This window comes from Podarcis liolepis (assembly GCF_965112155.1).
Source record: "Podarcis liolepis genome assembly, chromosome: 1".
Classification (NCBI taxonomy): domain Eukaryota; kingdom Metazoa; phylum Chordata; class Lepidosauria; order Squamata; family Lacertidae; genus Podarcis; species Podarcis liolepis.
This window is the reverse complement of record NC_139554.1, coordinates 85,360,977-85,375,943: the sequence shown is the minus strand read 5'-3', so window position 1 is coordinate 85,375,943 and position 14,967 is coordinate 85,360,977. Positions and strand designations below refer to the sequence as shown.

At 43.6% G+C, this 14,967-nt stretch overlaps 1 protein-coding gene and 1 long non-coding RNA gene across 18 annotated transcripts in view; one reads left to right on the top strand and one right to left on the bottom strand.

The window, feature by feature from the left end:
- The window catches only part of TTLL4 (tubulin tyrosine ligase like 4), a 31,192-nt gene that overhangs the window by 14,258 nt on the left and 1,967 nt on the right, over nucleotides 1–14,967 (bottom strand). For 5 of the 17 annotated variants that reach the window (XM_083497610.1, XM_083497615.1, XM_083497609.1 and 2 more), the window contains exons 2-8: nucleotides 7,515–8,982; nucleotides 6,097–6,218; nucleotides 4,408–4,471; nucleotides 3,926–4,050; nucleotides 2,708–2,818; nucleotides 1,667–1,743; nucleotides 1,004–1,198 (exon numbers count right to left, since the gene is read on the bottom strand). In XM_083497610.1, the coding sequence (XP_083353736.1) occupies nucleotides 1,004–1,198; nucleotides 1,667–1,743; nucleotides 2,708–2,818; nucleotides 3,926–4,050; nucleotides 4,408–4,471; nucleotides 6,097–6,218; nucleotides 7,515–8,908 (2,088 nt within the window). In that variant the 5' untranslated portion in view covers nucleotides 8,909–8,982. Of the gene's footprint in view, nucleotides 1–1,003; nucleotides 1,199–1,666; nucleotides 1,744–2,707; nucleotides 2,819–3,925; nucleotides 4,051–4,407; nucleotides 4,472–6,096; nucleotides 6,219–7,514; nucleotides 8,983–10,619; nucleotides 10,734–10,783; nucleotides 10,948–12,855; nucleotides 13,104–14,967 lie in introns of those variants that run through there. The other 12 variants (XM_083497604.1, XM_083497611.1, XM_083497614.1 and 9 more) reach the window with 7 other exon arrangements.
- LOC310706572 lies at nucleotides 10,992–14,496 on the top strand. Its single transcript, XR_014525923.1, has 2 exons — nucleotides 10,992–11,051; nucleotides 14,382–14,496. It is a non-coding gene; the product is annotated as an uncharacterized lncRNA (long non-coding RNA).

The following is a 14,967-nucleotide window of genomic DNA, read 5'->3' as shown; positions in this document are numbered from 1 at the left end:
GTGTATAGCAGCTTTGAGTTCCTTGCTGTCACTGACTGATAAGCTAATTCCCTAGAGGTTTCAAAAACGCGCCTGGCTGTAGTCATGCAGTACAGTACAGACTGTGGAACCTGTCGAGTCAGAGAATATCTAGGGTTTTGAAAATACTTTAGTCCTCATGAAAGGGGGGGGCACACCTCTCTCTCTATTTAGGAAATGTTTGAGGCTCCTATGAACAGAAGGAAGCACCCCCTGCCTGTTTCCCAGTCTTCTCTCCTCATTTACATGTTTAAGGGTGCCTCTTTTCACCTACAACATTCAACGCACAAACACCTCAGATTCAATGACATGGGGAAATGCAAATGTGAAGCACTTTTATTCACAACCTTTACAAGATTGCAAAGAATAAAAACCCAGAATATTTTAAAACAATGCACCAGGGAAGATTACACCTGTCCTTCCCAGTATCAAGGAAATGAATGAAGAAGAAGATGACAGGTGGGTTTTCAGACTGGTGCAGGTCCTACTTGCAGCAAGAGGGAGACCAACAGCCAAAGGGACTATTGGGCTAAAGCTAGGATATAGTCAAGAGGGAACCAGAATACACAAGTAGAAACTGTCCATCTATAAGAAGAGAATATGCATTGTTGCTATAGTGGAAGATGTGTGGGGGGGAGTGTAGTTTACATTACCATTAATTATTGTTAACTGCACTTCAGTACCATCTAATTACTTAAGTTCTCTGAGTGGTTTACAGAGATTAAAATCATGAAACAGAATACCTAAAATCTGAAGCAGAATAAAAACCACACAATACAAAAACAGAACAGAGCTCATCCCAAAGGCAGTCTGTCCCAACACAAGTCCTAAAGCCTAATGAAATGCATCAAGAAAAATCAGATTCATCCAAGAAAACCTGAAACTGGCAAGGCAAGGGAAAGCATGGCTATGCCATGGCAGAAGGCACACAAAGGACACATCCCTATCTCTATACAGTTCGAACCATATCTGTGCCCTCCCTCACCGGCTTCACAATCCATTTCTGTCGGCTCCCACAATCTTCCCAGGCCTTTCTGAGCAGCTTGATATCCTGAGGAAGGATGAAGGACTGGGGCAGAAAGTTGAACTCCTTCTTCCCAAAGCGCAACTGCATTTTGGACACATTTCTCCACAGACGGTCCTTCCGACCAATTTGGAATGAGCCAGGAAAATGATTCAACTGCAGGAAGGAAAGGAAGAGACAAGAAAGGAGTAATGAGGTTTCCTGCTGTATCCTAGCTGGTAAAAAGGCAAGATAAAGGTTCAACAGGGGGGTGCCTTCTCCTCCAAATTCAGGGATAGCTGCAAGAACCTAGATTGTCCATACAACCCCCCACCCCAAAAGCCCCTGGGCTGGTACTCCCAACAGGTAGTTCCCATGAAGGAAGCATGCCAGCACTGAAGTTTCTACCATATAGTGTCTTGCAAACCTAGGCTGCCTCCTTCAGAGGCACAGCCACCAAGAGAACATGAAGGGACTAAAGGAAAGAGAACACTGCAGCAGAAAACAGGAAAGTATCAGCTACATGCAGCACTCAGATGGAGAAAATGGCAGAAAAGGCCAGAGTGAAATGCATCTCATGCCCTTTCCCCACACTGTATTATATTCTTTAATATGTCCTTTTGTAGTCATGACCATATCTCATACCTTCTGATGTTCTCTGATAACTCTGAACCCCGGAGATTTCATGTGATGGCCCCAGCAGCCCAGCCAGTCATTGTTTCCTGTGGGCAATAGGGCAGTTCACAGACTATTCTCTGAATGTCACATTGAGATATATATATATATATATATATATATATATATATATATATATATATATATATATATATATTCTGTTTATACAACAGTCTCAGGCATATAAGAATTTCAGTTTGGAAAATATGAATTGGAAATAATTTTCCTGCCTTATCCATGTTTCCCCTTCCACATGAACCAAGAGTGGCCTCATATGAGCAGCCACAATAAACCCTATTGAGAACTGTACACAACTCTAAAAAGATTGTAGCATCAGCATCACAGGGTATACTGCCACATCAAAGCCTATTCAATTACAGGTGAGCAGGCAGGAGATGTCAAATTAAAGCCCCCACAATCCCTATCTATCTAAGTCTCCTCTTATTGGAAGGGTAGGGGGTGAAGGCTTGCTGCATTTATCAAACAACCTACTGGAAAGAGCAGCTACAGCTCTGCATTACCAGACACAGATCATCAGATGTATAAGCAAACTCTACGAGAATTGCTAGGATATGGAGTTTTATTCCATGTCTTGAACATTCTTTCCCAGTTTGTAAGTACAGACCATGCTGCAGCTCTTGCTGTTCTGCAGTAAACATTAGCACTTTGTGGTCAGTATCCATCTGGACAAGAGTTGCCCAAGGGCATACACATAGGCAGAAGTGCCATGAAGCTTGCCCAAGACTTAAGAGGGAAGCAGCGAAAGAGCCGCAATTAGATCTGCAGCTTCATGATTTGCAGCATCTTTCAGAGTCCTCCATGCAAGGGAGGTGCATTAGAGTAATCAATTCTATGGGAGCTTTTGTTGCTCTGCTACTGAAGATCTGCGTCTGAAAGTGGGACAGTTCACTTCCAAACATTAGCACTATTCCAAGATAAAGCTGTGAGTCTGGGTGTATTTAAGGCAGGAGGCAACATGCACCCACAGACCATTCCCACAATACAACTCACTCTTGCTGATTTTGAAGTGGGACCTGGAGATCGTTGCCTTTACAATGTTGGGAGTCACCGTGCTCATCTTCCATCGTAGCATCTTCCTCTGTTCCCAAGGGAGCTTCTCCACTAGGAAAGAAAGAAATTCTAAGGTTAGAAGGGAAACCCAACCACGGGAGCATCTCCTTTGGCTGAGGACATCAATTTGTCATGAAGTGCTAGAAGGGTAATAATTTTATTCAATGAATTTCAACAGAATCAGATCACCAAGTGAAAGAAAACCCTTGGCAAAAGCTCTGTCACTTGTCCATAGAACAGTGGTTCCCAAACTGAGAAGCACAACACACCTGAAGGAATGTGCAAAGTTTCTGGGAGGAACAGGATTTTGAGGCAGGTGGGACTTCCCTCCTCTCATCAGTGAATAAATGGATAGGTTGAAAGCCCTCTAACAGAGGATCCTAATTTGTTTTGTGGACAGGGGTGCAGCTGTTCCCCTACTTGCCGAATCATGCCAGTCTGATCTGGGAAGAGCTGCTGCCTCGATCTCCATGCTATGCAATGAGACAGGTGGCTAGTCCTGAATTGGGGAGGGGGAAGGCAGAAGTTTAAAAGGCAGATAGCGACACTAAGCTCAAGAAGTTTGAGAAATTATGCTATCTATAGCAAGAAGTATGCTGAGTCGGTCTATGTGCACATCCAAACAGGTTAAGACCAGCTTTAATTCTTCAAAGACCAAAGATTGTTGTGATGCTGTGATAATGCCTGCTCTCCACTATGAAAGCACCCAGGCCAGAGCAAAATACGACAAATGGGACCATCTCTGATGCAAGTGAATCTGGATGTCCACTCACCCCATCATAGGCCAGGGCAGGAAAGATACATACTCCACCTATGGTGGGATTAAGATTGAGGGTCAAAGTGAATGCCCATCAAATATTACTGTACCTTCCAGCATCTCAACTGCTATTTCAGCCATTTCAGTGCTGAACCTCTTTGCTGGTGATCTCAAAATCCTACAGCTCCACAGATATAAATCTAGATTTAAGGTTTTCTCTTCACATCACCTGGAGACCTTAGTAACTCCATTGGAAAGGCATCATTACACCACACACTTAAATGACATGACCACATGCACCCCACCATCACCTCCCCACCCAAGAATCCACTCCACCACTATAGTACACTAGGGTTTTCTGGCATTGCCTGTTTCGTGCAATGAATTCAGATCCACCTTACCTCTCTCATCCCGGGTACCAAAATATATTGTGGGAGGCACATTGGGGAACAGGCTGCATGTAAGAGCTGGCTTGAGAATTCGTTCTTGGCCCTCTAGTGTAGGCACCAATCCCTCAACGCAATTCCTAGGAAAAGAATACCAGGCACAGTTGGAGAAGTGAGCAGCACAACACTTTCTCTGGGACATCCGTTTCCATCATATGCCATTCAGTTTAATTCCTGAGGCTCTTGACCAACACATTGACTGAGAAAGTGAGGTTTGCTTTGGCTGAGAAACACCAACCCAGAATGAAAACTAAGCTGCCTTTCAGTCCAACTGCTTAGCATCTCTGTTTCTCTTTGCAGATGGGCACAGCCAGCAAGTGCAAGCCAAGTGATTTCACCAAGGCAAACAGATCAGGGTCTCCAGGTGGCCATCCCATGGGATTATCCAAGAACAAAAGGATCCAATGCATTACAGACAGAACATTCCTAAAACGAACCTGGATATAATAGCTACAGAACCATTGGGGGATAATCCGGATGAAGAGGAGCCATCTGATTCACCTAAAGAAAAAAGGCAAAAATAGTTTAATGAGTGAAAAATCTTGGCTACACTCCATGAACATCCTGAAGAAATTCAACCTCTTTTAGACATTCTCTCAGATAGCTGAACTTAATCCACAAGCAACTGTTACGCGACTGGAAGAACAAACCACCTCTCTTGTTTACGTAATTTCAGAATTTTCCCAGCAGCAAAGGAGCCGCTTACTGGTAAGTGCCCCCGTGCAGCTACATTTAAAGGGCACCATAGTTTCTGCACAATGACCTCAAATCAGACCCCGGATCTTGACAATGAGAGAATATCCATTATTTGCCTGCTCTTCCACACAGCCATCAATTTCCTTATTTGTACACCGTAATAAAGGACCCCATGGTAAGGTTAGAAGAGGATAGAATATCATTCCCTATGTCACTCCCCATAAGTTAAAGTTTGCCTTCTATTTACAAAAGGATATCATAAGAGTGTTGAACCACAGTGCAATATACTAAAGCAATAAAATGGCTGAACTAAAACGCAGCTGAAAATGTCAGGCTGCTACATCACAATGTTAGCAAGAACCACAGTAATCACCCTAAGTGCAGCTTTCTTCCAAACTCTCATGCAAGAAGATTAGGGGTAGGGGACAGAATGGGTCAATACTCAGGGTGAGTAGCATTGTCCCAAACCGTAGCAAGACAGCAACAATTATAATAAATCCACACACAAGTATTTACTGGGTTTGATCAGAACATTCCTAGCAGGAATATTGAAGATGAAGTCCTGTAGTTAAGATCTGCTAGCTGAGGGGCAATGGGATTTGACAAAAGCTATATCATGCCTGCAGAATTCAAGATATGCCACCACCACGACAGATTTGTTGGTGGAACAGCTAAACTGGGGCACAGCTGTAAGCATCACACATATCTGTATGTTGGGCTCTCCCTTCTCAGACTGAGTAGTAGTAGTAGTAGTAGTAGTAACAACAACAACAACTTATTGTTTTATTTATACCCCCCCCTTTCTGGCTGGGTTGCATAGGATACAGAAGCCCTTCCAGCAGCAGTGAATTAGTGTTGCTCTGCCTCAGTACTGAATGCTATTACTGCTGTTTATGATCTAGAAATATTGTCAGGCCTTGTACATTCAATGGTAAAATTATCTTACTCTGAACTGTTTCAAGACAGTAGATTTAAAAAGTTTGTCTCTGGGTAACCAGAAAATAATTAACTGAATGCTTAATAGAATACACCAGTAAAATGTAAATGGAGATCAGACTGTTGCTCTGCCTACAATAGCGGTTAACTAAATATCACTCAAAACAAGTTTTACAAGTATAGAAAGTGCATAGGCTGAAAGTGCCCACAAGGCAAATTATAGTATTCAAGCTAGCAATTTTATTTGTTGCAATACAGTTCTTTCTCTCTTGATATTATAGAGTGGTTTGCAATATATCCATGCCCTAATAGTAAGCATGGACAACTATAGTAGGAATTGTTTTAGCTTTTTACTAGATTCAAGCTATGCTTTGAAATGACAGTAATTAGTATATTTGTATTAACAGAATAATCAGTGGATGAAAACCCTTTTTTATGTGTGGTGAGTAGTCTTGTTTGTACTTTGAAGAGAGGAAATAAATGTGACTGCTGACCTTCCCCATCCTCCTCTTCTCCCTCCTCATCCTGACTGCAGGCATCTTCCAAGCCATCCGGGAGCTCTTCCTCTACATCTTCCACCTCCGCTTGGTCCAGCAGGGGGAGGTTGACTGCAGCTCTACAACAAAAAGGGTTACAGCCCTAAAGTGAAGCTCTGTAACTCCTCTCAGTTAGCAAAGCAAAAAGATCTCTACACCCAACAACAGACCAAGAAATCACAGACAAGGCAAGATATCCCAAATAACTATTATAAACATTAACCCATGTTAGTGATAGAAGTGGTGCGGAGAGAAAGGGAGGAATAGTTCAAGTGGCAAATTTTGGACTTGACTTGTGGCACACTTGTCAAAACAATGGGCTACCAGTGGTAAAGCAGAATTGTCATCTGATCTGAGAGACGTTTTGGAGGAAGTGAAGGCTGCAAAACCATCCAAGGCATATCAAACACCGATTGATGACCAAGCATAAATATGCTTACATCATAGGAACACTTTGCTACTAAGTTCTTTAGTGTATTCTACTATATCAAACACAGTCCTTATCATAAGAAAAGGGTGATTAACCTCCAGATGCTGTTGGACTCCAACACCCATCAGCCCCAGTCAGCTAGGCCTGGGCGACATATCAATATATCGCCCAGGGCCAGTATGAGGAGCAGACCGCAAAGTCTCAGCGGTATATACTCAGCGGTATATCGCTGGTGAAACTGCCATTGCTCCTGAGTCCCTCTGCTAGTAACACTCGCTGGAGGAAGTCAAGATTCTTGACTCCTTCCTGCAGGCACTGCCAGCAGAGAGACTCAGGAGCAGCAGCGGTTTCACCAGTGATATACCCACTCTGCCCTCATATTGTGCAAAGGGAGAAACAAGCTTCATTGGCAAGGCTTCAATACAACTTTTTCCTCCCTCTGCATCTTTGAACTGCTCAGCTGAGGCATGTGTGGTTGCCGCTCTGCTCAGCCGAGCAGTTAAAGGATCCCCCAGCCCGTTGCTGGCTCCCACACAAGCGGGGGGGGGGGCACTGCTGGGGATTGGGAGCCTTCCCGCACCCCAGCTGAGCCGTGCAAACAAGCTGTGTTGTCCTAGCCCGCTAGGCACTAGGGTGAAACCGCCTCAGTTCCCACAGTGAGAGATGTGGCAGTTTCACCTGGTGCCTCACTGGCTGAGGCCAATGAAGCTTGTTTTTTCAACAATGCGGTATATCACCAGATTGCGATGTTTGGCTGATGATATACTGCACTGTTGAAAAGCTGATATCGCCCAGCTCGACAGACAGCATGGCCAATGATTCAGGGATTATGGGAAGTGTAATCCAGCAACACTTGGAGGGCTACAGGTTGGCAATTATTGCCACAAAGAGTACTGAAAGGGAAACACTAACCCACCCCAACAGACATATTTGCCAGAGTACTTACTCGGTCTCTTTCACAGTAACAGGGCTCCCCCATTTTGTATCCGTGCCTAACTGAAGAGAGGAAATTTTGGTTTCTACCTCAGAGACTGTAGTCCGTGGGGACAGCTCTGTTTTTACCACTTGTTCTCCAGCGTTTACAGAGGTGTGATTGACAGTCTGACTCAAGGCGCAGTGGTTGGAAGGTTCAGGATTTGAGGCTAAGAAACGAACATCGATGCGTTTAGTGCAGACATCGGCAGCTTCTGTGACCATAAGGCTCTGGTGGCGGCTACCAGGCTCCAGATTTGGGGAGGTGGCAGCTGGTACGTCCTTTGGGGTGATCTGTGCTACTATGTGTGGCTTCCATCGATTGAAAAGACTGGAGTGGAAGTTTGCATTCATAAGGCAAGAGCTGTCAATGCGGTGACCAAATTCGTTGTAGGTGCTAACCTTCCGGATCCCATTTGCAGTCAGCTTCCGCATAGCTTCCGTCAACCGCACATCTTGCTCTTTCAGGTTCTGAGACCTGTTCTCACCATCTTCAAGTCGCCAGGAGGGCCGTTCCACTTTGAGAACCACGCCATTGTGAATGGCCGAGCGAGGAGATTTGGCACTGGGTTGCTCAAGAGTTATGCCACTGTTTTTCCCAAGCTTTCTTTCAAGGTTCGCAGGAGCGCCATCTCCATTTCCACCAGAGTGGGTCCAAGAGAAGCCAATAGGTCTTGACAAGCCTTTTAGCTTCTTATTTTCTGGTGGCAGCGGTTGGTGGTATTGCTGCTGCAAAGGCACTTTTGCACTAGTTGGCCGAAGGAAAGAGTTATTGTTTAGCACTGGCCTGTATGAATTGGAGTTTTGCTTCCCTGAGCTTAGGGGGAACCCCTTTGACACTGGATTGGAACAGTCAGCAGCAGTATTCGGCATAAAGAATGGGTCTATGGCGGAGGATGTCATGGTATTGTTGAGAACAGAGCGATAGGCAGGGAGCGGAGCACAAAGAGGTTTCTTCTCCAAAGAAGTTGGCTGCAAACAGATGGACTCAAGCCTCCGATAAGGCTTGTGTCTGAAGTAAGAACGTCGGTAGAGCAAGGTGCTTCCAAGGAAGTTTGGAAGAGCGTGGGGCAAAGGTGGAGGTGAAGTCAGGAACGCTGTATCACTACATAATGACTCTGGGTACAAGAGGCGGGGACGCTGGGAAGAAATCCCTGAGTGGACCGATTGGAGGTCCTGAAAATTGGTCACATGTTTCTGTTCCAGCTGCCAAATGGGCTTCACCTGCTGCTTAGCAAGGTACCAGGCCTTACTCTCGCGAAACTTTGCTGTGAGTGGCGGCACCGTCAGCCCTGGTGCAATGCCCACCTGGAACTGGTTTCCCCTCTTGAGGCCAAGGCTATAGGCTTCTGGCCCTACAGAGGCCATGTAGAGCCATCCCACACTCTCAGTGAGTACAGCTGGTGAACCGGAGTCAGAGCGGCATCTTCACCATGACCAGCCTGAAAGAAACACACATGTGAACTTTACGAGGCCCCAAGGAAGCACTCCAGTCAATCTCTGTTGTCGTTGGTAAGATGACTAATGAAAGACAGTGCCATCAAGGCTGAGAAAAAGACCAGATTACAGCATACAAAGGACCTGTATTATTATTTTTCAGAAGACATCTGAAGGCAGCCCTGTATAGGGAAATTTTTAATGTTTGATGTTTTACTTTATGTGTGTGCTGCTGGAAGCCACCCAGAGTGGCTGGGGCAACCCAGTCAGATGGACGGCATATTATATTATATTGTTGTTGTTAAACCACCAGGAAGGCTTGTGCTACAGGGAAGGACAGCCAGAAAAGAGCTTTTTCTCCTGCGCAAGGGGATGGGAGGGGAATGAGGTTAACAACATAAACACTTGTTTATAATGCAAATAAGCTAGCAATAATTGCTCAGTATTCCTGCTTGCACCTTGGGGTTTCTTATTCTCATGCAGGATTCTTCCATCCACCAGTTCTTTTACATCTTATACCACAGAAAGCCTAGAACCAAGAACAGAACTAGACACAACAGCAGAACTTTGTTTATTATACCTAGCTCCAGCACTATAGGTTCTTCACTTGGTTACCCAGCCAGGCAACAAATCCTTCTGGAGCTGTTGCGGAAGAGCTTGGGAATGGAAGTCCCAAGGTTCAGAGTTTGGTTCCCAAAAAGGATAATGAGCAGATAATTCAGTCATTTTTCTAAGCAATTTTGTCCTCCACCCGTCTTGCCAGAATACAGAGCAAGCAGTTGGAACAAGAGCACATGCATAGTTTGAAAAACAGGCATGTCTACAAAATCAAGCTACATTTTGCAGAGGATGACATGGGGTGCTGATAAGCAGCAAGGTGACATTTTGATAGCCAAAGGGGTATTGAACCAGTGATAAACTTCATGCTAGAAAGCATTCCTGAAAATATTCAGAACTAGTGTTAGGGGTGTTTGCTAACCTATGTTCTGAGGTTAAATGGATTACTTTGCCCTTGCCCTTTTCATTACATGGTATATATTGGGAATCAGCTTTCCTACCCAAAGAAAATCTGACATTTAAATTGCTAGGTTCCTACTGGAGGCTGGCTGTTTCTTCACAGCACATGCCTGCTGACTCATCAAGGCAGTGCTGAAAGAATTCAGTCTAGGTTTCAATCAAACAGTCCCTTGTACAAAGAGCCAAGAGAGGCAGCAGGGGCACAAGCAAAGCACAGTCCAATCCTGGCTCTAAAATAACATTCACCCATTTTATCCAGCAACCTGACTAGCAGGGGATTAGCAATGAGGCTTCCCTCAACATGCTGAATATGCCCCTTTCACCTTTTGTGCTAGGATGCTTATCAGGCAATCTTGTTAAACAGATGCTAGTGGATTTGAAGGCAGGGAGAGGAAGAAAAATGTCACAGCATACATATGAAAGAAACTAAAACGCCTACAACACCTAGGTGTATTCACACCCATTTCCTGGTAAAATGGCTGGTATTTAATGCATTAGACGACAAAATAAGTGGATCTAATATACCCTCAATCAGAAGGGAACTTGCTCAGCTATAAAGACATGCCACCCTAGAGTAGACTGCTCATGTGATAAGCCCTTTAGGTTATTTGGGGACAGTGCTGACCTTGTACAACCAGTAGCAGCTCACAGAATTGGCAGTAGTGTGGAACTCCAGTGTACTAGGATGCAGGCGTGGTGTTGCATGGTCCTCTAGACAGCCTGAAAAGGATTTATACCAGACATCTGGTCTCTAACTTGATTAAAAAACATTCTTTTGGCTGGACATACTTTGGGCTCTTAGCAGTTGACTTCTCTCACAAAAATATTGTTGTCCCTGAAGTTTCACTTCACCGTTATTATGTTTTGCTCCTAACACCAGTACAGAGCCAACGGACAGCACTGACCTTTGTTCTGACAACAAGCTTCTATGCTATCTCAAAGCAAACTGCCTCTCTGCCAAAAGAACTGTCAACATCCATAACATTCTAGAACAGGACTTTGTCTACCATTCAGGCTACATGCTGAAGTGTGACGCACAACTCCTGCCCTCTTTCAGGTGAGCTGTCACATCAAAAGCACCACCCTGCAGGGCCATCCTAGAACCTCCCCCCCCTTCCTTTCCTAAAATCATAAAGTTTATCAAAGGTTAGTGTACTTGAGAACCAAGAGGTGGGAAGTGATACTGTTACTCATTGCAAAAGGACCTTATGTCCAATGCACATCCATCCTCCCTCCCATGAATTGCTGATACAGCTCTGATGGTGTGTTCCAGTTCAGAAGGCAGCACTTGATACACTGCATGTACTGTATTGGATTACAAAGTCGACACCCAACAACAATCTCCAATCTGTAGTGACATCTAAGCCCTACACACAGATTAGGGGAAAAACAAAGACTACACTGAGTTACTAGCACTTGGCAAGATAGAATTTCATTTTGTAAACGTGTTGCTTGATATCCACCAGATACTGTTCCTCAGGCAAGTTCTGAAGGCTGATTAATCCTCAAGGTAGAGAGACCAAAAACAGAAAAAGCAGAGAAATGAGATTATACAATTTCAAACACATAAAATTATTCAGGGCCCATCTATCCCCTCTCCAGATCCATTCCTATATAGATCTTCCATAGGAGGCTCATCCAACCTAGTTAAAAATTCAATCAAAATAGATCCATGAAGGACACGCCCTATGGTGAAGGGAAATGGTCCACTTCAAGTGATAATTTTTGATGCGACATTAAAAGGCAAGCAACTGTCTTAAGAGCAGGATACCTGAAATATCATCTTACCTCTCTTATGTACCCAAATGATCACTGTACTCTGCAAGGGAGGGCCTCCTGCAAATACCATCTTATCAGGAGGTCTTTAGTGCAGTGACACTTATCCTTAGGAATTCCCTCCCCTTGAATATCAGACAGGAGCTGTCTCTGTTGTCTTTTGGATGCCCACTCAAGACCTTCCTCTTTCAACCAGCCTTTTGAATTGAGATATTTTGCTGTCTGAATCCATACTGGAATTATTTTTATTGTTTTATCACTTGTTGTTTGGCATCCTAAGCTCCTTTGGGAAGAAGTGTGGAATATTAACTAACTAACTAACTAACTAACTAACTAATTAATTTAAACCACCTTGAAAAAGGGCATCAAGACAAAAAAGTGCACCCTAAAAAAAATATACAGAACAAGCTTTTATACATACAGGGCTTGCTCCTAGGTAAGTGTGTTGTTTCAAACTTTGAATCAAACGCCATACCACCTCCTCCTTCCTCTCTCATCACCTAATCAGTTTGCAATCTGCATAAATAATTTTGGAACATCAAAAGCATAGAATCCTATCAAGATATCTGAGCATCTCCCTGTCTTCAATATTATTATGGGTCAGGAGCAATATACAGTGGTGCCTCGCAAGACAAAATTAATCCGTTCCGCGAGTCTCTTCGTCTTGCGGTTTTTTTGTCTTGCGAAGCACGGTTATTAGCGGATTAGCAGCTATTAACGGGGCTTAGTGGCTTTAAGAAAAAGGAAACAAACTCGCAAGAACTCGCAAGATGTTTCGTCTTGCGAAGCAAGCCCATAGGGAAATTCGTCTTGCGGAACGACTCAAAAAACGGAAAACTCTTTCATCTTGCGCGTTTTTCGTCTTGCGAGGCATTCGTCTTGCGAGGTACCACTGTACCAGGATGCTCTCAACAGCACTTTCTTCCACACACCTCTTAACTGGGCTTTTAAAAGAGATTAGCTATAGTGCTGATGCAAATATGACCCACTGCCAAACAACATCTACAGTATGCCGCAGAACGATTATGTGAAATAGTATGCCATGCATACCATGGCAACCCCGGAAAGTTTCACTTGTTACTTACAAACAGGATTTGAACAACAGCTGCTGAATTTGGCACACAACCACCTTTCTTCTTTTCTTGAAAGCACAGTTCTTGCCTCAGTCTCGCACATGGGTGGCACACCACTCCCTTGATCATAATAGAGGTACTCGAATCAAGCGAATCAAGTCCAGCTTGATTTACGAGAGAAATAAAACTTCAATTCCCATTTATTATTCACAGCAAAGAGCTCTCCAAGGAGTACTCTCACCATAGTAGTTCTCAGAACTGCCTACTGGTCCGAAAGCTCTTCTAAGAAGAGTTGCACAATTAGCAGCTGCTGGCTCTTCAAAATCTAAATATGATTAGTAAGAGCGCTACCAGCATTCCCCCCCCCCGCCTCCGGTGTTCAAAACCAGCATAAGGATGCATTAATTCCTTCTATTGCCTCCATCCAATGAACTACCACTACAAATGCTACTCCAAAGGTTCCCTCTTCTGTTATAACTGTACTAAAGATTTGTAGGAGTGTTGTGCTTTTCACTCTAGTTTAAAAGCAATGGCAAAAGCTCACCATCAGGCCACCAGAACATTAAAAGCCTGTAATGGGATTTTGCTTAGAATTGCTTGTTTGAGTCCTGACCAATGAAATGGAGGAGAGAAGGAGGAAATATATTTGAGAATGTCATTTATGAGTGGGTTATGCTACTAATAGGAAGATGGGAGAAACTGTTAAGGTGGAAACGCTAGATGCAGAAGCAGTGAATATGAGCGAGTTTTCCTAAAACATAGCAAGAAAACCAGGGATTTCCATTTGTTGCAATGGCTTCCAACAACAAGCTAATAAAATATATGGAAAGCTGCTTCACAATAATATTGAAAAGTATATATCTGAAATTATTAACGTGTCCCAACTTGCCTAGTCATCTATAATTTAATAAGAGTGCACAATGTAACTGTACAAGGCAGGGTACTGGGTAACAGACAAATGAATTTTGAAGATGGATTGCATTTTCCATCACCCCAGTTGATAGTAAAAGAACACTCACCTGTCTGGGCATTTTTATACCAAATACAAACCTATATCTGTATGTCATTAAGAACAAGTAGCTATCTGGTCCTGAGTTGCCTTGCCACCTTTCCCATTTCATCTCCCTATGATCATATCACTCCTGTAACTCTCTCCTGAGTTGCTTGTCTTTTCCAGCATCAGCCCCACACTAGTAGTGCATACTTCCAACTATTTACCCTGTCAAATGCTACTTAAAACACCATTAAGGTTTCTTGCCCAAATCCCTGGGAGAAGGATACTGAAGTCTCTAAAGCAGATCATGAATTCACTTGTAGTTAAGTTCTTATGTTGCTTTGAAACACTTTGCATACCTTATCTTAATGAAATGTCTCACAGTCATCTTGTAAAATAGGACAGTATTATTTTCCCGATATTGCAGATATGGGGAGACCAAGAAATCACAGCTTGCCTAAGGCCACTTGGTTATTTCATCACAGAAGTTGCCTTAGCCCCTCTCTTTACCTTAGAGTACTCTAACTCATGCTCTTTCTTCTAGCCATGAAATTCGTAACACCCAAACACAACTTCCACCTTTCAGTGTGTCAAGACACTTCCCCCTTTTTGAGTCTTTCCTCAGGATCCACCTCTGCAATAAAGTATTTCATCAAGTATCTCCTAGTCCCCTCTTGGTCATCTTTACTATTTGTACACGTCCCTACCCAAGTGTCCTTCATGGAATGTAGACTGTAAAATCTTGAACAGGGACTATCCTTTGCCTATTCTGCTTAGCACTAAGTACACTGCTGGTGTAATGTAAATGCTAAATGTTAAAAAATAGTAACAGTGGTAGCACTACACTTATTGCACAAGAGAAGTATGCAAACTAAATCCCAAAGCAGACAAGTCAGGCACACCGATCAATGAACCAGAAATAGGCACACATATTTTCTTAACCAGAAGCATTGCTAAACTCAGGAATACTGAATACCGAATGCTGGGAACAATAAAAGAGGGCCTTTGCCTTCATGTCATGCAGCCGGATTTCTCAGAGGTAAATGGTTAGACTCTGTGGGAAAGAGGACGCTGAACTAGATGGACCATGTTGGCTTGATCCAGCAAGCTGTTTAACAGTGGAATGGTTT